This window comes from Oncorhynchus keta, chromosome 23 (assembly GCF_023373465.1).
Source record: "Oncorhynchus keta strain PuntledgeMale-10-30-2019 chromosome 23, Oket_V2, whole genome shotgun sequence".
Lineage (NCBI taxonomy): Eukaryota > Metazoa > Chordata > Actinopteri > Salmoniformes > Salmonidae > Oncorhynchus > Oncorhynchus keta.
The window spans coordinates 37,601,424-37,622,907 of record NC_068443.1 but is presented as its reverse complement, the minus strand read 5'-3'; the positions used below and the strand labels follow the sequence as shown (position 1 = coordinate 37,622,907).

Sequence of the window (21,484 nt, the reverse complement as noted above, 5' to 3'; positions counted from 1 at the left end):
CTACTGGCACGCTGGAGAAGTGTGTTCTTCATGGATGAATCCCAGTTTCAACTGTACCGGGCAGATGGTAGACATGTGGGCAAGCGGTTTGCTGATGTCAACGTTGTGAACAGAGTGCCTCATGGTGATGGTAGGGTTATGGTATGGGAAGGCATAAGCTACAGACAACAAACACAATTGCATTTTATCTACGGCAATTTGAATGTGCAGAGATACAGTGAGGAGATTCTGAGGCCCATTGTCTTGCTTTTCATTTGCTGCCACCACCTCATGTTTCAGCATGATAATACACAGCCTCATGTTGCAATGATCTGTACACATGATCTGTCCCAGTTCTTCCATGGCCTACATACTTAGCAGACATGTCACCCATTGGACATGTTTGGGATTCTCTGGATTGACGTGTACGACAGCAGGTTCTAGTTCCTGCCTATATCCAGCAACTTCGCACAGCCATTGAATACGAGTGGGACAACATTCCACAGGCCACAATCAACAGCCGGATCAACTCTACGTGAAGGAGATGTGTCATGCAGCATTAGGTAAATGGTGTTCACACCAGATACTGACTGGTTTTCTGATCCACACCCCTACCTTTTTTTAAGGTATCTTTGACTCCCAGTCATGTGGAAATCCATAGATTTCCATAGTTATTTAAGGCCTAATGAATTTATTTCAATTGATTGATTTCCTTATATGAACAGTAAAATATTTGAAATTGTTGCATGTTGCGTTTCTACTTGTGTTCAGTGTAGATCGCTAACTCTAAATATAATACCCAATGCTAGTACTATATGTATTCATCCAACAGTACATTTTATGTACTAAAAAAACGTTTGCAGTTGTAGGCAACTACCCATGAGACCTACAGGCCTATGCCCTCGAAATGGCTTGTGCGCATTTCGCTGACGTGCTGCTCCATATCTGAAAGGCCTATCAAATATCTTGGTTGTAAAATAGTTGCAACTGAGCTGAATGTTGGGAGTCAAGAAATATAAATTATACCTACAGAAAGCTGAAACCCTCCTCTCTTCGACAGGGATGAGTGGATGAAGCTTCCAAAGCTGTGTTTCTCCTGCAATTGCATTTTGAAATGTTATATGATCAGAACACCTTTTTCTCTCGAGTGCTTGGGGGAGAGAGGAGAGTGGCTTGCTCATCACAGCAGATGGCCCCAGCGATGCCACAGGGTCTGGGCAGAAACTTTCATTACACAAATCATGAGGATAGGCCTTCTGAGTGGCACTGCATCGCAGTGCTTGAGGTGTCACTATGGAACCGGGTTCGATCCCAGGTTGTGTCACAACTGGCCGTGACCAGGTGTCCCATAGGGCGGCGTACAATTGGCCCAGCGTCGTCAAGGTTAGGGGAGGGTTTGGTCAGGAGGGCTTTACTTGGCTCATTGCGCTCTAGTGACTCCTTGTGGCGGGCCTGGTGCCTGTAGGTAGACTTCGGTCGTCAGTTGAACGGTGTTTCCTCCAACGACACATTGGTGCAGCTGGCTTCCGGGTTAAGCGGGCGGGAGTTAAGAACGCCCGGTTTTGCATGTCATGTTTCGGAGGACACATGACTTTACCTACTCCTGAGCCCGTTGGGGAGTTGCAGAGATGAGACAAGATCACAATTGAGAAGAAACGAGGGGCAAAAAAAATCATGAGGATAATAATGCACTTTACTGTTTGACCAAATCATGATTTTAGCCGCCCAAAAAATAGGAAGTTTTGAGTGAGGTGAAAATTTAGAATGTGCTCTTTCTACATTTATAGGCACCCTTTCTGTTTTTTTTACAATCCATGATCTTGGCTGTCTAATGACAGAGACAGAGCAGGTATTGTTGCTGATGCCGGGTATGACTTTGAATGTGAGTTTGCGTGACCTAAGCTGAGCCTATCAGAATTCCCGACTAGCCCATCTTGGTAGGGGGACCTGATCAGCCAAAGGCAGCCAAAGGCTCATTATAGATGAGTAAAGTCAGCAATGATGAGTAAAGTCAGCAAAAAAAGAAACGTCCCTTTTTCAGGACCCTGTTTTCAAAGATATTCATAAAAATCCAAAGAACTTCATCAATCTCTAAAACCCTTTACAAGAGCGAGTTGCTCTTGTAAAGGGTTTAAACACTGTTTCCCATGCTTGTTCAATGAACCATAAACAATTAATGAACATGCACCTGTGGAATAGTCATTAAGACACTAACAGCTTACAGACCGTAGGCAATTAAGGTCACAGTCCTGAAAACTTAGGACACTAAAGAGGCCTTTCTATTGACTGTGAAAAACACCAAAAGAAAGATGCCCAGGGTCCCTGCTCACCTGCGTGAACATGCCTTAGGCAAGCTGCACGGAGGCATGAGGACTGCAGATGTGGCCAGGGCAATAAATTGCAATGTCCATACTGTGAGACGCCTAAGACAGTGCTACAGGGAGACAGGACGGACTGCTGATCATCCTCGCAGTGCCAGACCACGTGTAACAACACCTGCACAGGATCGGTACATCTGAACATCACACCTGCAGGACAGGTACAGGATGGCAACAACAACTGCCCGAGTTACACCAGGAACGCACAATCCCTCCATCAGTACTCAGACTGTCCGCAATAGGCTGAGAGAGGCTGGACTGAGGGCTTGTCGGCCTGATATAAGGCAGGTCCTCACCAGACATCACCGGCAACAACGTCGACTATGGAAATAAACACACCGTCACTGGACCAGACAGGACTGGCAAAAAGTATTCTTCACTGACGAGTCACGTTTTGTTTCACCAGGGGTGATGGTCGGATTCGCGTTTATCGTTGAAGGAATGAGCGTTACACTGAGGCCTGTACTCTGGAGCAGGATCATTTTTGAGGTGTAGGGTCCGTCATGGTCTGGGGCAGTGTGTCACAACATAATTGGACTGAGCTTGTTGTCATTGCAGGCAATCTCAACGCTGTGTGTTACAGGGAAGACATCCTCCTCCCTCATGTAGTACCCTTCATGCAGGCTCATCCTGACATGACCCTCCAGCATGACAATGCTACCAGCCATACTGTTCGTTCTGTGAATGATTTCCTGCATGTCGGTGTTCTGCCATGGCCAGCGAAGACCCCGGATCCCAATCCCTTTGAGCACATCTGGGACCTGTTGGATCGGAGGGTGAGGACAAGGGCCATTCCCCCCAGAAATGTCCGGGTACTTGCAGGTGCCTTGGTGGAAGAGTGGGTAACATCTCACAGCAAGAACTGGTAAATTTGGTGCAGTCCATGAGGAGATGCACTGCAGTACTTAATGCAGCTGATGGCCACACCAGATACTGACTGTTACTTTTGATTTTGACCCCCCTTTGTTCAGGGACACATTATTCAATTTCTGTTAGTCACATGTCTGTGGAAGGTATTCAGTTTATGTCTCAGTTGCTGAATCTGATGTTCATACAAATATTTACATCTGTTAAGTTTGCTGAAAATAAACACAGTTGACATTGAGAGGACGTTTATTTTTTTGCTGAGCTTCTAACAGAAATATTGCACAAAAAGATTTACAAAAAAAATCTTAACAGGTCCATGGAATGCCAGCCATGGCACCTGTTTTTTTCTTATATATTTTTTGTTTTAATTTGTGTGAATTTCAAACAGCCCACTCATCGAAAACATGGTCCAGCCCATCCGTCATTGCCAGATAGACAATCCGCCCCTATTATACACTATGAAAAGCGGCAAGAATGATTTCGTATTATACACATTGTGTTAAAACGCCGACTTTTATTTTGAAGGCAATATTAGGAAAAACGGAAGTCTTAATGTTGCTGCCATGACGCTAATCACAATTTTTTACATTTATTTTTATTTCACCTTTATTTAACCAGGTAGGCTAGTTGAGAACAAGTTCTCATTTGCAACTGCGACCTGGCCAAGATAAAGCATAGCAGTGTGAACAGACAACACAGAGTTACACATGGAGTAAACAATTAACAAGTCAATAACACAGTAGAAAAAAAGGGGAGTCTATATACAATGTGTGCAAAAGGCATGAGGAGGTAGGCGAATAATTACAATTTTGCAGATTAACACTGGAGTGATAAATGATCAGATGGTCATGTACAGGTAGAGATATTGGTGTGCAAAAAGAGCAGAAAAGTAAAGAAATAAAACAGTGTGGGGATGAGGTAGGTGAAAATGGGTGGGCTATTTACCAATAGACTATGTACAGCTGCAGCGATCGGTTAGCTGCTCAGATAGCTGATGTTTGAAGTTGGTGAGGGAGATAAAAGTCTCCAACTTCAGCGATTTTTGCAATTCGTTCCAGTCACAGGCAGCAGAGTACTGGAACGAAAGGTGGCCAAATGAGGTGTTGGCTTTAGGGATGATCAGTGAGATACACCTGCTGGAGCGCGTGCTACGGATGGGTGTTGCCATCGTGACCAGTGAACTGAGATAAGGCGGAGCTTTACCTAGCATGGACTTGTAGATGACCTGGAGCCAGTGGGTCTGGCGACGAATATGTAGCGAGGGCCAGCCGACTAGAGCATACAAGTCGCAGTGGTGGGTGGTATAAGGTGCTTTAGTGACAAAACGGATGGCACTGTGATAAACTGCATCCAGTTTGCTGAGTAGAGTGTTGGACGCAATTTTGTAGATGACATCGCCGAAGTCGAGGATCGGTAGGATAGTCAGTTTTACTAGGGTAAGCTTGGCGGCGTGAGTGAAGGAGGCTTTGTTGCGGAATAGAAAGCCGACTCTTGATTTGATTTTCGATTGGAGATGTTTGATATGAGTCTGGAAGGAGAGTTTGCAGTCTAGCCAGACACCTAGGTACTTATAGATGTCCACATATTCAAGGTCGGAACCATCCAGGGTGGTGATGCTAGTCGGGCATGCGAGTGCAGGCAGCGATCGGTTGAAAAGCATGCATTTGGTTTCACTAGCGTTTAAGAGCAGTTGGAGTGTTGTATGGCATTGAAGCTCGTTTGGTGGTTAGATAGCACAGTGTCCAATGACGGGCCGAAAGTATATAGAATGGTGTCGTCTGCGTAGAGGTGGATCAGGAAATCGCCCGCAGCAAGAGCAACATCATTGGTATATACAGAGAAAAGAGTTGGCCCGAGAATTGAGCCCTGTGGCACCCCCATAGACTGCCAGAGGACCGGACAGCATGCCCTCTGATTTGACACACTGAACTCTGCAAAGTAATTGGTGAACCAGGCAAGGCAGTCATCCGAAAAACCGAGGCTACTGAGTCTGCCGATAAGAATATGGTGATTGACAGAGTCGAAAGCCTTGGCAAGGTCGATGAAGACGGCTGCACAGTACTGTCTTTTATCGATGGCGGTTATGATATCGTTTAGTACCTTGAGTGTGGCTGAGGTGCACCCGTGACCGGCTCGGAAACCAGATTGCACAGCGGAGAAGATACGTGGGATTCGAGATGGTCAGTGACCTGTTTGTTGACTTGGCTTTCGAAGACCTTAGATAGGCAGGGCAGGATGGATATAGGTCTGTAATAGTTTGGGTCCAGGGTGTCTCCCCCTTTGAGAGGGGGATGACTGCGGCAGCTTTCCAATCCTTGGGGATCTCAGACGATATGAGAGCTTGAACAGGCTGGTAATAGGGGTTGCGACAATGGCGGCGGATAGTTTCAGAAATAGAGGGTCCAGATTGTCAAGCCCAGCTGATTTATACGGGTCCAGGTTTTGCAGCTCTTTCAGAACATCTGCTATCTGGATTTGGGTAAAGGAGAACCTGGAGAGGCTCGGGCGAGGAGCTGCAGGCCGAGGTTGGAGTAGCCAGGCGGAAGGCATGGCCAGCCGTTGAGAAATGCTTGTTGAAGTTTTCGATAATCATGGATTATCGAATGCGGCTAGACGTAAACGTAGATCACGAAGAACACCCAGCAACCTTTAACCTGGGCTCCTCTTCGGCAGTGATGCGCGAGGGAAGCCTAACCAGACATCTTGATTTGGTTGGATATGAGACAAGAATTATTCCTTGTTATAAATAACAACTTGTATGCACTCCAATGTAACCAGTAGGTATTGACATGAGTTTCCCCAAGCAGTAAATTTCAAGATTGCATTGGAAAAAGCAGATGCAGATGTGTGAAGGCCCATTTTGCCTTAAAACAATTCAGTTTACTAGGTATGCACCAGCCAATGCAAGCTAGGGGTTTGTTGATTACGCATGTGAATGTTAGGCAGTCATGGTCTTTGAACAAAATACATCTAACAATAGATAACCTCATAGACCATCTAATTTTACCTATTTACAGTGGTAGTCGTTTTTATTCAAATTCAGCCAACAGGTGTTGATGCACAGGCACCAACAGTTCAGCTCTGCCCATTAAACTAGATCCAATTAATTTGATGCATTGGCACAAGCACCAAGAGTAAAAAATAAAAAAAATCATCTTTGGGCAGTTAAGTCCACATATTTCATGCATTTGCTTAACTCAAGGCAATTTACAACCAAATTCCTTTAGGGTAATTCAAACCATGTCCAATGGAGAGAAATTCTCATGTCACAATTCAAGCAAACATTTTGTAATTGAAAGCCAACAGACAAGTGTGTGGGGACTCAAATTTTATTTATACAAAGACCACAGCCATTCTACTTCAGTGGGATGAAACGGGAAGAATGTGTCGCTCCGATACCGGGACGACCGTGCTTGACTGGCTTGTAGGTGATGGAGAACTCCCCCAGGTAGTGGCCACACATCTCAGGCTGGAGAGAGAAATGTACAAAGTTGGTGTTGAGCAGGACAATCAGAATACTTGACATTTCAGCTAGAATACAACCGTGACTAAATAGTAACAACATTCTCTAGTGTGTTGACACTATACAATACCTGAAGAATAAGTGTTACATGACAAATCAGGGGTTGTCGCAAAAAAAGGTGAGAAATTTAGATGCATCACGTGCACTTGAGGGGCAAGAGTGAGGAAACCAGCAAACCATTTTTTACAATTACAATGTCAGGGGAGGCCAGCCATGCTAGATGTATTTAAACATATATAATATATATTTATATATTAAAACCTTTAAACTAGTCAAGTCAGTTAAGAACAAATTCTTATGTACAATGTCAGCCTACCAAAAGGCCTCCTGTGGGGATGGGATTAAAGATAAAGGACAAAACACACATCACGACAAGAGACAACAACATAGAGGACTGAGACAACATGGCAGGACAAAACATGACAAAAAACATTGTGCACAGACAACAGCACAAAGGGCAAGAAGGTAGAGACAAGACATCACACAAAGCAGCCACAACTGTCAGTAAGTGTCCATGATTGAGTATGCGAGTCCAGCGATCTCCCCCAAATCTCACCTTGATTTCAACCTGGTTGAAGGTCTTGCCGTTGTACACTCCGACCATGGAGCCGACCATCTCAGGCAGGATGACCATGTCCCTGAGGTGAGTCTTCACCACCTCAGGCTTCTCCATGGGGGGAGCCTCCTTCTTGGCCTTACGCAGACGCTTCAGGAGGGACTGCTGCTTGCGGCGAAGGCCACGGTTGAGCCTCCTCCTCTGGCGGGCACAGTACAACTGCATTAACTGCTCACTGGAAAGGGGGGAGGGTATGGTCATAATTCCATCCGGGATATTTTCAGATGCACATTAAAACATCAGCTTCAAATAGCAGACTGAAGACTTACAGGGGAGTTTAATGAAAAATTACAATGAATCCTGACTGCCAGAGTCAGTGTTCCTTCACTAATTGTACTACATGTTAACCACAAACTGGTTGGCCTTAAGTGAACATATTTAGTCAAAGCCCAATTCATTCATGATTTGTATGAAATGCAAAATGTAGAAAACAAATGACGTAACACAGCACATTCATAAATGTACCCAACTTTCGAAAGAGTGAGTGCCACAGCCAGACTTTCACCCTTCTGCAAGATGGGGTTCATTTAGCATTGGTATGTTGGATACACTCACGGTAAAAGCTGAGCTTTCACCGACATACCACAATGCAACCACCAATTTGGACAAATATAGTGGGTGGAGTAGTGAAATGGTTGGTTTACTCACTAGGACATGTCAAGAAGCTGGTCCAGGTCCACACCTCTGTAGGTGAACTTCCTGAAGGTACGTTTCTTCTTGATCTCAACTTCCGCCTAGGAAGCAACGCAAATTACTACAACGCAGTGGATATCGTGGGCCAACGACAACAGCTATATGTTGAACAAGGCATTTGCTGTGAAATACTTCAGAACATTCCTAGCAACTGTGTTAGTCGGGATTTCGTGCCGAACTCATGTCTCCAAAAGAGAACGTGACTCGGTGAAAAGCATTGGCGCTGCAGGCTACCCTGTGTCATTAGAATACATCCCAAGCTTTATGGTGCGGCAATCTTGTTCCATCCTAAAATTTAACAATGTACCGATTGATAAATGGTGATGAACCGAAATACATGATTTATTAAATAGAAGGTTTTATAATTTTGCTGAGATGGACATAGATTGTCATATTCGGGTACTTATAAATTTGGTCACCTACCATCTTGCCTGATGTTCCGGGGAAAAGAACATTCCGAATTCTCGCTGGTCCCAATATCGCGCGACTCACAGAGACATCCGGTTATCTATTTCCGGCCATACAAAATAGTTGTATTTTTCACTGAACCGATAGGTGGTGGTACTGCACTCAATACTGTAACTTGCTCTGGATTAAAGCGTCTGCTAAATGACAAATGTAAAATGCCATCCATTTCCATAAAATTCCTCACAGAAAAATACATTGACATGCAATAGCACATAGGCAGGAGATAAAATAAATTAGCATTTTATTATTTACCAACAAAGGCAGGTAGCCTAGCGGTTAGAGCGTTGGGATAGTATCTGAAAGGTCACTGGTTCAAATACCCGAGCCGACAAGTCTCATTTGTTGACTTGCCCTTTTGAGCAAGGCACTTAACCCTAATTTGCTCCAGCATATTTCACTGCACCATATAATGTCAATCATCAGCTGTAAATACACCATGTAGAAACAGGTCCTCATCTGCTTGATCTTCTTCCGTTACCTGCAATGTGCCTTACATCAGAGCTTCTGCTGTGGCAGGATAGCCTAGAAACAAGAACAAGACAGTCAATACCTGTATCAACTCTCTGTACCTGACACATACAATACATGAGCAAAAGTATGTGGACACCTGCTCGTCGAACTTCTCATTCCAAATCATGGGCATCAATATGGAGTTGGTCCCCCCTTTGCTGATATAACAGCCTTCACTCTTCTGGGAAGGCTAGATCTTCGAACATTGTTGTGGGGACTTGCATCCATTCAGCTACAAGAGCATTAGTGAGGTTTGGCGATTAGGCCTGGCTCGCAGTCGGCGTTCCAATTCATCCCAAAGATGTTCGATGGTGTTGAGGTCAGGGCTCTGTGGAGGCCAGTCAAGTTCTTCCACACCGATCTCGACAAACTATTTCTGTATGGACCTCACTTTGTACCCAGATTTGTCCGTCAGACTGCCAGATGGTGAATCGTGATTCATCACTCCAGAGAACGTGTTTCCACTGCTCCAGAGTCCAATGGCGGTGAGCTTTACACCACTCCAGCCGACACTTGGAATTGCACATGGTGATCATAGGCTTGTGTGCGGCTGCTCGGCCATGAAAACCCATTTCATGAAGCTCCCGACGAACAGTTATTGTGCAGATGTTGCTTCCAGAGGCAATTTGGAACTCGGTACTGAGTGTTGCAACCGTGGACAGACGATTTTTACTTGCTGTGATTTTCCATTTGGCGGTCTCGTTCTGTGAGCTTGTGTGGCCTACCACTTTGGGGTTGAGTCATTGTTGCTCCTAGACATTTCCACTTCACTATAACAGTACTTATAGTTGACCGGGGTAGCTCTAGCAAGGTTGAAATGTTTCGAACTGACAAGTTAGACGGTGCCACGTTGAAAGTCACAGAGCTCTTCAGTAAGGCCATTCTACTTCCAATGTTTGTCTATGGAGATTGCATTGCTGTGTGCTTGATATTATACACCTGTCATTAACGGGTGTGGCCGAAATAGCCGAATCCACTAATATGAAGGGGTGTCCACATACTTTTGTATATATAGTGTATATGTCTACTGGAACAATGCGGTCATATCCTGCATAAGAGTAATCAGTCAGTGCTGATTTGAACAACAGTAGCTTTCCCTTTCTTGGTTTTGTACTGGGTCAGCACCGAAGTTGTGGTAACTTTCACAGGATCGAATGTTACAGAAAATCTCAACCATGACAACTGAGCAACACATGACCTTCTGCAGTGGTGCAGCATCATGCTTAAAGAGAACGTCACAACTCAAACCGAGAGAGGAACACTTATATCTCTATGTGGTCAGAACATACTGAACTATGGGTTATATTTAGTGGAATGCAAGGACAAGGTTAGTGCTAACAAACCACAAGCTTGTGTGAGATACTAAACGTAATGTTTAACACGGAAGTGTGACCGTCAGACATGAAACATGTGAGAAGAAAAAAACACATATGAAGATGGGTTTAATCAAACATTGAAATCACATATCTAGGTTCTAGCATTTAGCCATATACCTGTTCGAAAAGGAAAGAGAGAGAATGCAGGCCACTCAGAACAAGGAAAACACAAGGAACTGATATTGTGGTCAAGACATCCACAAGGAATGAATCCAAATATGCTCACAGTTTCCATTCAACCCTTTGGAGGAGGACATTATTTGTTACATAGAATTATCAGGGTGATACCTTTCGGGGCACAGGTGCCATTTTGTTAGTGAGGGTCCCAGCTACTATAATGACGTCTGCTTGTCTTGGGCTGGCTCTGAACAACACCCATGTCGTAACAAAGTGCTGTGTGCATCATCTCCACCACACACCACGTCAGCCCAAAGGTCCTAGGCCACAGCGAGCTCTGTGGGACAAACAGGCACACACTCAAAGCCCATGTACAATAACAGTAAATATTCCAGACTGTGCTTGTATCAGGTTTCCAATCAAGTTTAGTATGACTTTGGGTGATTATCCGAGTGAGATGTTGAAGAGAGAGGGAATTGACAAGATGTGGTCAGGTGCCATTCAAGTCAAATGTTTAAAAAGCGGATCAGCTATTTTAGAAAATTAAACATCCACAAGGGGGCCCTCTCTCAATATGGTACTCTATTTCACAGTTATAACACTACCACAGTGACACGACTACTCTGGGGTACGATTCAGTAGAGGAGTCCTTACCCTGCTGCTTGGCACTGCCGACACCAAGGCCCTGGGTGCCAAAGCTGTGCTCTTCTCCCTGACCAGAACCAAGGGGCCCTTACGTAAGCGGATTACAGCTCTAGGCACAATAGGCAGTGAGTGTGTTTACCGAAAACGTACTGCACTTGAAACCGGTTTAGTTAATCCTACCTGCTTTGTTGTTGTAAAACCTACAGGTGACCTAATGCATGATGAACTGGGTCTGAGGAAATAGACACGCCATCCGTCTCTGCTCATCCTAACAACCTATTAACAAGAATATGGATTATGTTTAGTTGCGTTTAAAAAAAATCTATTTACTTATGTTTTATTGTATGAGATTATAACCCATGCATTATCTTACATAATGATAAAAGACCCAAACCTGGATAAGGAACTACAGACATGCAGAAGACAAAAGTGATTGTCAGTTTTCTTATATTCAATAAAAAGACAGATACTGTGGCTAGATATTCATATAAGGGGCAGTCCAAAAGGATTGTACAGCTGGCAACAAGGTCACATGAACCAGCCAATGTCATTTAAAGTTCTTGAGAATAACTTCAGTCATATATCTTGATATTTTCATTGGCCCACCACCTGGAAAGTATTCTAGTGCTCCCAGTTGCTGCGGTGTCAACGCATGTGCAGCTTCAACTGATTTGTAAATAATCTGCACCAAAGCAGAGCAAGGGCTACCAACGCAGTGCCTATGTCAATCAGATATCTAGCAGCACTAGGCTTGTTTGAGGGCGCTGTGTTTTAGCTCACATACTTCTCTATTCCCTTAGGAGACCCAAATGATTGAAACCCCACAGCACTGCATTTTTCACATACCATGACATTAGTATGTCCGGCTATGGTACGCAGACATGGTTTAGACAATATTGCTTATGCTAGATTATGCCCTAACTAAAGCCATATGAACTAATGATCCTAGCACAAGTTATGCTAAACATGTAACTAATGAGACACTCTTTAATTGTAACATCAGTCTGGTTGGTATTCAATGTCAATCTTTATTTCACTTTAGTCATGCACACACTTCCAAACGTAAGATGTTTTCATTTATATTGGAAAGATGAACCCAAAGCAGAGCACAATACATTTATATAATACCAAAGGTAGTAAAAGCTCATTTTCCTTCAGTCTAGGTAATAAAAAAAAATTTTTAAACAGAAATATAAAAATTATCACTTTGAATGTTAGAGTTGAAAATAAGTCTGGTCTTCTTTTCAGTCATCAGTGAATCCAGTAAAACATTAAACAATGAAGACAACTGACAAAATGAATCCAGTATGCAGCTTGGAATGTTGAAAGCTTGAATGTTTTTTTTTCCCAAGATACTCTAACCCAAAGAAAACAACCTTGGCTCCAGTTCTGATTATGCAAACAAAATAAATATTTCCTCCTAAAAAAAATATGATCAGTACTCAGCCTACATAAAAAGTTAACAGAATGGGAGATGTGTGAACAAACCACTGTCTCATTAAAGACATTATTTTCTCATTCTCAACAGATACTACAAAACATCTTGTATTTTATATTACCAAGTAAAAGTACTGAATGGATACAAACAGTTAAAACAAATTCACATTATTATTCGCATCAGTTAAGGAAATGTAAATAGTTTACATTAACAATATGACTTTTAGGCATAGAAATACAAGGATGGGTAAATTCCAACTATGGAACAATCCAATTTTTGAACTGAAATATATATATATTTTTTTTAATCTACATTTCGATGAAAGTTTAAGAGCTTTCTTTTTCCGTCTCAACACAGATGATTTTTAATCCCATTTTAGATGGATTCTAGGCAATATTTGTATATGAAAATCCTTGGCATAAATGCCATCCCTTTGAAATCTACCTACTTACATTAAGACAGGGGGGAAACTGGCAAGGGGGCTTTGGCACTTTACAAAATTCCCTGTGAGGAAAAAAGCTAATCACAGCTCAGACAAACACTGGCTTTAGCAGTTTCACTTTAAAAACACATAGTTATAGCCATTTCAACAGATATATAAAAACATACTAATATATAGTACATGTGAGATATGTGTATATTGGTCCTAACCAGTAATTCATGAGGGTAACAGGGAACTATTGTCCAATACCAGGAGACCACCCAAAAGGTAGAAAATCCTATGTAACAAATAACTTTGATTACGCCTTCATTGAGGTTTCTACTATTTTCAACAAGCACAACCCACTTTTAATAATCCGTCCCCTCTTCTTGGTACACCGGCACCGTGTCATCTTTGTATTCTTGGTAACCCTCATCTTGGTAGTCGGCCCCGGCCCCGTTCTGCTCCTCCTCATTCTCATTCTTGGGGCAGTACTTGGCGTCGTAGATCTGACGACCCAGGCCAAAGTTCTGCCCGCTCTGGTTGGCGCCTGCGTTGGAGCCCATCTGCAGCGACATGGTGCTGTTGTCACACTTGTCTGTGCCCAGCTTCTGGTCGTAGATGGCGCGGCGGGTTCCTGGAGCTGTCATGCCAGCCTGAAGAGTAGAGGAAGGGAAAGTTGAATTAAAATATTTGTACTCATCTGAATAAACAAGAATCCATTAGAAATAGCCAAAGTCTACTGAAGCAGTTAGTTCCCCCATTGACAATATTGATACCTTGATTCAGTTTTAAGACATGGTGAGATGGAGTGAGAATTTTATTTTACCTGGCTGGCCCCCTTATTGGTGCCCATTTGCAGACTGATGGTAGAGTTGTCCATGGGGGGCAGGATGTGAGCCTTGGGGTCGTAAAGGTGCCTCCTGGTGCCATATGCATTCATGCCCGCCTGGCTGGCACACTTATTCGTCCCCATCTGCAGAATGAGATATCAGTTATTAAAGGGAAAACGGCAAAGAATGAGTAGAAAACTACAACCCCCCCCCTTAGATGGAGAGACTTGAGTAGATAGCATTAAAATATACAATATTATTATTCTTGGCGCTCTCAGCACCCCCTCGCCATTGACATTTAAAAAAATATTTTTTATATTTTTTTTAATCAGCAGCAGCAGCACCCCCCCACAAATAAGTTCTGTACACCCAGCCCTAAATATCTTCCCACGACCATGCCCTCAGACCTGCAGTCCAATGACACAATGTCCGGCCTTCATCTTCTCCTCGTCGAATAGTCTCTCCTGTTTGTCTGCGTACTTCACCCCAATGTCCACTCGGGACTGGCAGCCCTTGGTCTTGGCCTGCAGGGGAAAGTGTACAGAAATCACTACACTGTTGGATGCGTCAAGATACTACTGGACACAATATTAGGGGCTTGTTGTATTCGGATCCCACTTCCTACACCATATGTTGATAAAGACGGGACACCATTATGTTCGCTTCAGGAACTTCTTTATGAAGATAAAACCATGTGGTACAGAGCATTACTGCAAGGTCAGCCATTTCATCTGTACAATATTAAACGATTCATGCAAGTGGAAATTACCGAAGCGTCGGCTAAAATAAAATACAGAAGTTGCTATTCTCATGAGGGGTGCAAGCTAAAAATAATTTCAAAATAATAATAACAAGAGTTTCAAAAGTTTTTAATAGTGAAAGTCTTACTGTGCCAGCGAGAGACAACAGGGTGCTCTGGACTTGGGTCATGTTCCCACTCTCAAAGAGGTCATTGGCCTCAAAGATATCATGGGGCTTCAGGCCGTACGTTTGGATGGATTTGATGAAGTTGGTGATGTTCTCCAGCTAGCAACAGAAAAGTGCGTAAGAGGACAAGATGAGTAAAGAGCTTCTCAATAACTTTGGAATGTCATAGCCATAAAGTGGTTATCATAACTACATTTCTTAATTCTTTGCTAGACGGATATCTCTTGCACACCGAGTTCCCACTGTAATTCCACATTATAAACTGTGGTTCAAACACTGAATGCTGATTGGCTGACAGACGAGGTATATCAGACCGTATTCCAAGGGTATGACAACTTTATTTTTACTACTCTAATTACATTGGTAATCAGTTTATAATAGTAATAAGGCACCTCTCAGGGGTTTGTGGTATATGGCCAATATACTATGGCTAATGGCTGTATCCAGGTACTCTGCGTCCTACATAAGAACAGCCCTTAGCCGTGGTATATTGGCCAAACACCAGCTCTCCCTCGGACCTTATTCCTTCACTCTAACCCATGTCCTACTTCAGTAGTCTCTAGTCCAGAGAAAGTTGCACCTCTAATAATAATAATAATAATAATAAATAATCTACCTCTGCTTTTTTGTTATAAAAAAAAACAGGCTTGGTCAGCGCAACAGCTCAGATTTATTCTCTAACGGTAAAACCACCTGGCAAAGTACAGTACAAGTCTGTTGATTTACTGGCAAGTCTAATGTAGAGAGAACAATCCAAGCTGCTCACCTGATGCCAATTCATGGTGGACGAGTTGATCTTTTTCACAGAGCCAGGTTGAAGTTTGTTGATCAGTCTAGAGGAGGAAGAGAGAGCTTGCCGACTTAGACTTCAGTACCTCAATAGTCAACCGAAGGAATCAGAGGATAAAAATTGTCTGTAGAGCATTACTGTGTACAGTACAATAAAGCCGACAACTATGAGGACAGTCAGGACATTACAATCCATTAATCATTTGGTTTATTATGCTGTAGCTAGCTGAATGTTTATGATTTGTGTTGTCTTCGGTTAAATGCACTGGCAGAACAATACAACGTGAATCAATAAAGCCTTATCTTATCTATATATTATGGTTAGGGTGACATTACAAATAGGATGATGATGGATGCTGGCCCCATTTATAAGCTTACTCGCACAGGATGACACCATTTTTCAGGCCTTTCTGGAAGTCCTCCCCAATAACACATGCCGTCACATCCTCGATCCAGACCCTTAGCTCATCCTCTCTCTGAGGGTCATACTTTCCGGCAATCTGGAAAGGGGGGTGTAAAACGGTCATTAGAGGAAGCCTTTAAGTTTCACCTAAAGTCTTGGAAAAGGATGGCACAACCAAAACATGTGTAGGTAACATGTTGGTTACACTTTATTTTACATGACTGTTTCCACTGGTATTTATGGGAAAATTGTGTGCAATGCATACTCCAAATAATTATACACAATTGGTGGCCAGCGGAGTTTGTTTGGTCTGGGTTAACCAAAACAAATTGAATAACACATTGAATCAATGGCGGGAAAGATTTACATACACTTGGCTAGTGTGTTCTGAGGGCCAATGGTAAACTGGAGGAATGGGACCCCTCACCCAGGACAGAGACTATAATGCATGTACAGTGTACAAAATATTAAGAAAAATTGCTCTTTCTGTGACATAGATTGACCAGGTGAAAGCTATGATCTCTATTGATGTCGCCACTTGTTCAATTCAGTTCAAATCAGTGTAGATGAAGGGGGAGGAGACAGGATAGAGAGGGATTGTGTATATTTAAGTGCCTTTGAACAGGTATGAGGTGCAACAAATTGTATCAAGAACTGCAACAGTGCTGGGTTTAATCACACTCAACAGTCTCCCGTGTGTATCAAGAATGGTCCACCACCCAAAGCACATCCAAACAACGTGACACAAATGTGGGAAGCATTGGAGTCAACATGGGCCAGCATCCCTGTGGAACGCATTCGACACCTTGTAGAGTCCAGGGTGGATTATGGTAGCAGTGTGGGGACCTGAGTATTCTTTCTGTACAACATAACTTGGAACATGATGGGTGAAGTTAGTTGTTTATGAAAGACAAAGGAGAAATTTGTATTATATTAGTCTTCTCCATTGACACAATATATTTTAAATAAGAGCCAGATCTTGTGGCTTTTGCAGAGTTAAAAAAATATATATTTATCCTATTACACTGCAAAAGTGTAACAAGAGTAGGCCTACACAATAAAATAAAAATGGACAGGAACAATTGTTTTTGGTTTTTACAGTACATGTGGGATAGAACAGTTATATTTGGCTTGGGGGGGGGGGCGCGTAGGTTAGCTGATATTGATGTTCTGGATGGAGGACACAGGCACTGTCTGTTAAGGTTAACTTTTGAATATGTATATGTTATGAATGAGAATATATTTCTATTTGGACTGTTTTGTAGAGTAATTTGTCTAAGCACGCATCACGTCCGCGCAGAGCGCAAAACAATTGCCGTTCACCAAGGCCCCAATCCAGCAGGAGTTACTATCACGATAGGACAGTGTAACCTCTGGATGGGTCATATCAAACTCAGGGACATGGATGAATGAAAGACATACAACTCTGTAGAGTACTGACCAGTTTCACTATATAAGCTAATGGGATCGCATATTTCAACTTGCCACATTGCCAATATCATGGGAAACGCCCATGCTTTTTTAAGCGCTTCCCAAAACTAAACCAACTTATAGATAGATGTGTGTATTATCATTCTATCATATCAATTAACAATATTTTCCAGAAGTATATGCATAGCGCGGAGTTGGTAAAACTTGTGTAATTGTTGATAAGACCTGCGCTTTTTTAGGTAATTCCAAAAAGTCATTGCCCGTTCCATGCCAATACCTTTTCAAATCATAGCCTAAAATACCTAGGCATACATATTTTTTTTCTATAAATAAAACAAGTATTCTATAATATACCTCGCTATATCAGTATAACACAATACATGATTCATTCTCACTTAATTCGACTCCGTGAACACTTACCTTGCTTTTGACTTCCGCAGAAAACCCATAGGCAGGACCTCTGTTAAATGATGAGCCAGACATGATTATAAAAGGAGTACTTAGTTTTTCGTATGGATACTTTTGTATCAGTTTCCTTTCCTTTCTCTTCCAGTTAACTCCAGAGTAAACTAAACACTTCCTTTTAAAAAATTATCTTGCAACCAATAAAAAACGTTTATACGATTTTTTAGGCTCCACCTTTTCCTTTCTCTAGATTGTGATTGACATCAAAAAGTCCTTATATGGAAGGAAAGTCCCAAATTCCTAGATGGTGGGAGTATCCTATGGGCCCAGAATTCCAGCGGCGCAGTAATCTTTTAAGTCTTTTGACGGGAAAAGTTTGAGGAACTAGCAAAGTACAACGAGCTACTGAATGACGCAATGCTACTATTCTTGAGCCAAATTTCAGAGTGCAAAGGACCTCGTTTGCTCATGCAAGGGTTTTTACCCTTTTTTGAATACTGAGAATATTAATTGCGCTATGAGAACATGGTTAAAAATATCCACTCGAGCATCAAACAATTAACATAATATTTTAGTTCAGCCCACATAAGACAAATGATCATGACTCGAGTTAACTGTTATAAACCAGTCTACAATATGAAATACAGATGAAAATAATATTAACATCAATTCATTATCAAGTGTCCATTTGTAGCACTTCAATGACTTTTTGTGTGGTTGTCAATTCAATTTAGGTTCAATAGTCTTTGTAATATTGTCATGATGTTCCATGACATTACACTAAGTCTCAACTGAAAATGGCATACTGAACACATTTAACTACTTACCAACAACTTTTTTTCACACGTGTACATACTGTGTAGCATTTTGTTTTCCACCTGAGAGTACTTGGCACCTCTGGTTGCAACACAATCTCACACTCAATTCATGCAAATATGTACAAAAAGTATTTCAGTAGGGCCTCCCAAGTTTCACAGCGGTCTAAGGCACTGCTTATTGCCACAGTCATACCCTGGATCTAGTTTTGTCCAATGGAATAAATATTGTGGATCTAAATGTTTTTTTCTCATAATCCTGGATTATCGGATCTGTCACACATCTGTTTCACCTGTCCTCGTTATTGTCTCCACCCCTTCCAGGTGTCACTTGTTTTCGCCAGTGTATTTATCCATGTGTTTCCTGTCTTTCTGTGCCAGTTCATCTTGTATGTTCCAAGTCAACCAGTGGTTTTTCCCTTGTTCTCATGCCTTTGCTATTCTCCTTTTTCTAGTCCTCCTGGTTTTGACCCTTGCCTATTCTGGACTCTGTACCTGCCTGCCTGACCATTCTGTCTGCCTTGACCTTGAGCCCGTCTGCCACTCTGTACTTCCTGGACTCTGAACTGGTTTTTACCTTTTGCCTGTCCACGACCATTTTCTGCCTACTCCTTTTTGAATTATTAACATCGTAAACTCCTCCTGTGTCTGCATCTGGGTCACGTGTCATGATAGGACCACCATCTTATTATGTTTGCAATTGCGACAAATAAACTGCTCATATCCCAACCAAAGATCATCAAAAGCAGTGCTATAAATTCTAGGACAACCAAAGATTCCTAGATGCCCTTCCAGACTCCCTCCACCTACCTAAGGACGTCAGAGTACAAAAATCAGTTAACCACCTAAGGATCTAAATTTAACCTTGCATAATACCCTAGATGCAGTCGCAACCCTAAAAACAAAACACATTTGTCACAAAAAATTGCTCCCTGGTACATAGAAAATACTCGAGCCCTGAAGCAAGCTTCCAGAAAATTGGAACAGAAATGGCGCTGCACCAAACTGGAAGTCTTCTGACTTGTTTGGAAAGACAATACCGTGCAATATCGAGGAGTCCTCACTGCTGCTTGATAATCCAATTTTTACAACTTAATTGAGGAGAATAAGAACAGCTAAAATACATTTTGGATTAACTAAAAAGCAGCATTCAACGAGAGGTTAGCTTTCATGACAGCAGTGATACATTCATGAACTTCATGGTCATTAGAAAACAAATGACGGACTCCTCGTTTAGTCTGCGTATTTCTCCAAAGCTGTTGTCCTGAGTCTGCACAGAACTGCCAGGACCTAAAATCAATAAAGATACTCAAGGTTTTTAATCCAGTATCTCTTGACACATTCATGAAAATAGTCATGGCCTCTAAACCGTTAAGCTGCATACTGGACACTATTCCAACTAAACTACTGAAAGAGCTACTTCCTGTGCTTGGGCCTCCAATGTTGAACATAATAAATCGATCCCCATCCACTGGATGTGTACCAAACTCACTAAAAGTGGCAGTAATAAAGCCTATCTTGAAAAAGCCAAACTTTCACCCGAGAAAATGTAAAAAACGAATCGGCCTATATCGAATCTCCCATTCCTCAAAAAGAAAAATGTAAAAAGCTGTTGTATACATAATGTTTCAGTCTGGTTTTAGACCCCATCATAGCACTGAGACTGCCACCGTGAAGGTGGTAAATTACCTTTTAATGGCGTCAGACCAAGGCTCTGCATCTGTCCTCGTGCTCGTAGACTTTAGTGCTGCTTTTGACACCATCGATCACCATTCTTTTGGAGAGATTAGAAACCCTAATTGGTCTACACGGACAAGTTCTTGCCTGGTTTAGATCTTATCTGTCGGAATGATATCAGTACGTCTCTGTGGATGGTATGTTCTCTGACAAATCAATTGTACGTTTAGGCGTTCCTCAAGGTTCCGTTTTAGTACCACTATTGTTTTCACTATATATTCTACCTCTTGGTGATGTCATTCGGAAACACAATGTTAACTTTCGCTGCTATGCGGAATATTTCAAGGACAGCTTTTTCCTATCTTTGTAACATTGCAAATATCTAAAAATTAATAAAAAAATAATCAGAAAAACGAATCCATGCTTTTGTCACTTCTAGATTAGACTACTGCAATGCTCTGCTCTCCGGCTACCCGGATAAAGCACTAAATATATTTCAGTTAGTGATAAACACGGCTGCTAGAATCCTGACTAAAACCCCAAAATGTAATCATATTACTCCAGTGCTAGCCTCTCTACATTGGCTTCTTTTTACGGCTAGGGCTGATTTCCAAGATGGCGTAGCAGTCAGGCGTCTTTGTCTTCGTCGTGTCTTGTGTGTGTGTAAATTTATATTTTCTTTGCATGTATTTCGTTTTTTTTTAAAACCTCAACTCCAACATACTCTCCTGCAACCCGACTCATCCAATGTGGTATGGATCTGCTATTTTCTTTACTTTAGAACTGGAACCCCCAACAGAAGCTAGTCAGCTAGCCACTGCGAGCGGTCATCAGCTAACCTTTAGCACAGCGCGATTCAACCCAGAGCTTACCGGACGAATTTTCCCCACATCTCCGGATTCCTACTGCTAGCTCTGAACCTTTTCACCTGGATCATCACAGCTAGCTAGCTGCTATCCGAGTGGCTACTCCTGGCTAACATCTCCGTCCCGAAGCAAGCACTAATTAGCCTGGAGCTAGCCTATGCTAGGCCCATCTTCCGGCTAGCTGAAGAGGTCCATCAGCCACTCCTTGAGCTACAATACCTGTTTTGCCAATTGGCCTGGACCCCTTTTACTGCTGATACGGAGCAGGCTCCTCCATCGTGACATCCCCTGAATTCCCATCTGCCCA

General features: G+C 42.5%; 2 protein-coding genes, 1 long non-coding RNA gene and 1 other non-coding gene across 4 annotated transcripts; all 4 read right to left on the bottom strand.

Annotated features, from left to right (window-relative positions):
* Positions 1-6,537: 6,537 nt before the first annotated feature.
* LOC118370555 (40S ribosomal protein S15-like) lies at positions 6,538-8,577 on the bottom strand. The gene is made up of 4 exons (XM_035755603.2): positions 8,480-8,577; positions 8,012-8,097; positions 7,304-7,538; positions 6,538-6,693 (listed from the first exon to the last, which is right to left on the bottom strand). Exons 1-4 carry the CDS (start codon positions 8,480-8,482, stop codon positions 6,580-6,582), a joined length of 438 nt encoding a protein of 145 aa, XP_035611496.1. The 5' UTR covers positions 8,483-8,577; the 3' UTR covers positions 6,538-6,579.
* On the bottom strand, positions 7,821-7,956 carry LOC118370565 (small nucleolar RNA SNORA35). The gene has a single exon (XR_004822824.1). It is a non-coding gene; the product is annotated as a small nucleolar RNA SNORA35 (small nucleolar RNA).
* Positions 8,578-8,798: 221 nt separating the features above from the next.
* On the bottom strand, positions 8,799-11,244 carry LOC118370556 (uncharacterized). Its single transcript, XR_004822820.2, has 3 exons — positions 11,182-11,244; positions 10,699-10,864; positions 8,799-9,046 (listed from the first exon to the last, which is right to left on the bottom strand). It is a non-coding gene; the product is annotated as an uncharacterized LOC118370556 (long non-coding RNA).
* Positions 11,245-12,180: 936 nt separating this feature from the next.
* Positions 12,181-18,011, bottom strand: LOC118370552 (calponin-2-like). The gene is made up of 7 exons (XM_035755602.2): positions 17,835-18,011; positions 15,959-16,080; positions 15,558-15,624; positions 14,753-14,890; positions 14,272-14,388; positions 13,861-14,007; positions 12,181-13,687 (listed from the first exon to the last, which is right to left on the bottom strand). The coding sequence occupies exons 1-7, from the start codon at positions 17,895-17,897 to the stop codon at positions 13,400-13,402; spliced, it is 942 nt and encodes a 313-aa protein (XP_035611495.1). The 5' UTR covers positions 17,898-18,011; the 3' UTR covers positions 12,181-13,399.
* Between the last annotated feature and the right edge of the window lie 3,473 nt (positions 18,012-21,484).

Coding starts and splice junctions, on each gene's coding strand:
- LOC118370555 (XM_035755603.2), bottom strand. Junction 7,539..8,011: donor CAGCTTCTTGACATGTCCTA/GTGAGTAAACCA, acceptor CCCCCTTTCCAG/TGAGCAGTTAATGCAGTTGT. Junction 6,694..7,303: donor TCAACCAGGTTGAAATCAAG/GTGAGATTTGGG, acceptor TTCTCTCTCCAG/CCTGAGATGTGTGGCCACTA.
- LOC118370552 (XM_035755602.2), bottom strand. CDS start 17,897: ATGTCTGGCTCATCATTTAACAGAGGTCCTGCCTATGGGTTTTCTGCG. Junction 16,081..17,834: donor CTGCGGAAGTCAAAAGCAAG/GTAAGTGTTCAC, acceptor CCCCCTTTCCAG/ATTGCCGGAAAGTATGACCC. Junction 14,891..15,557: donor CCACCATGAATTGGCATCAG/GTGAGCAGCTTG, acceptor TTCTGTTGCTAG/CTGGAGAACATCACCAACTT.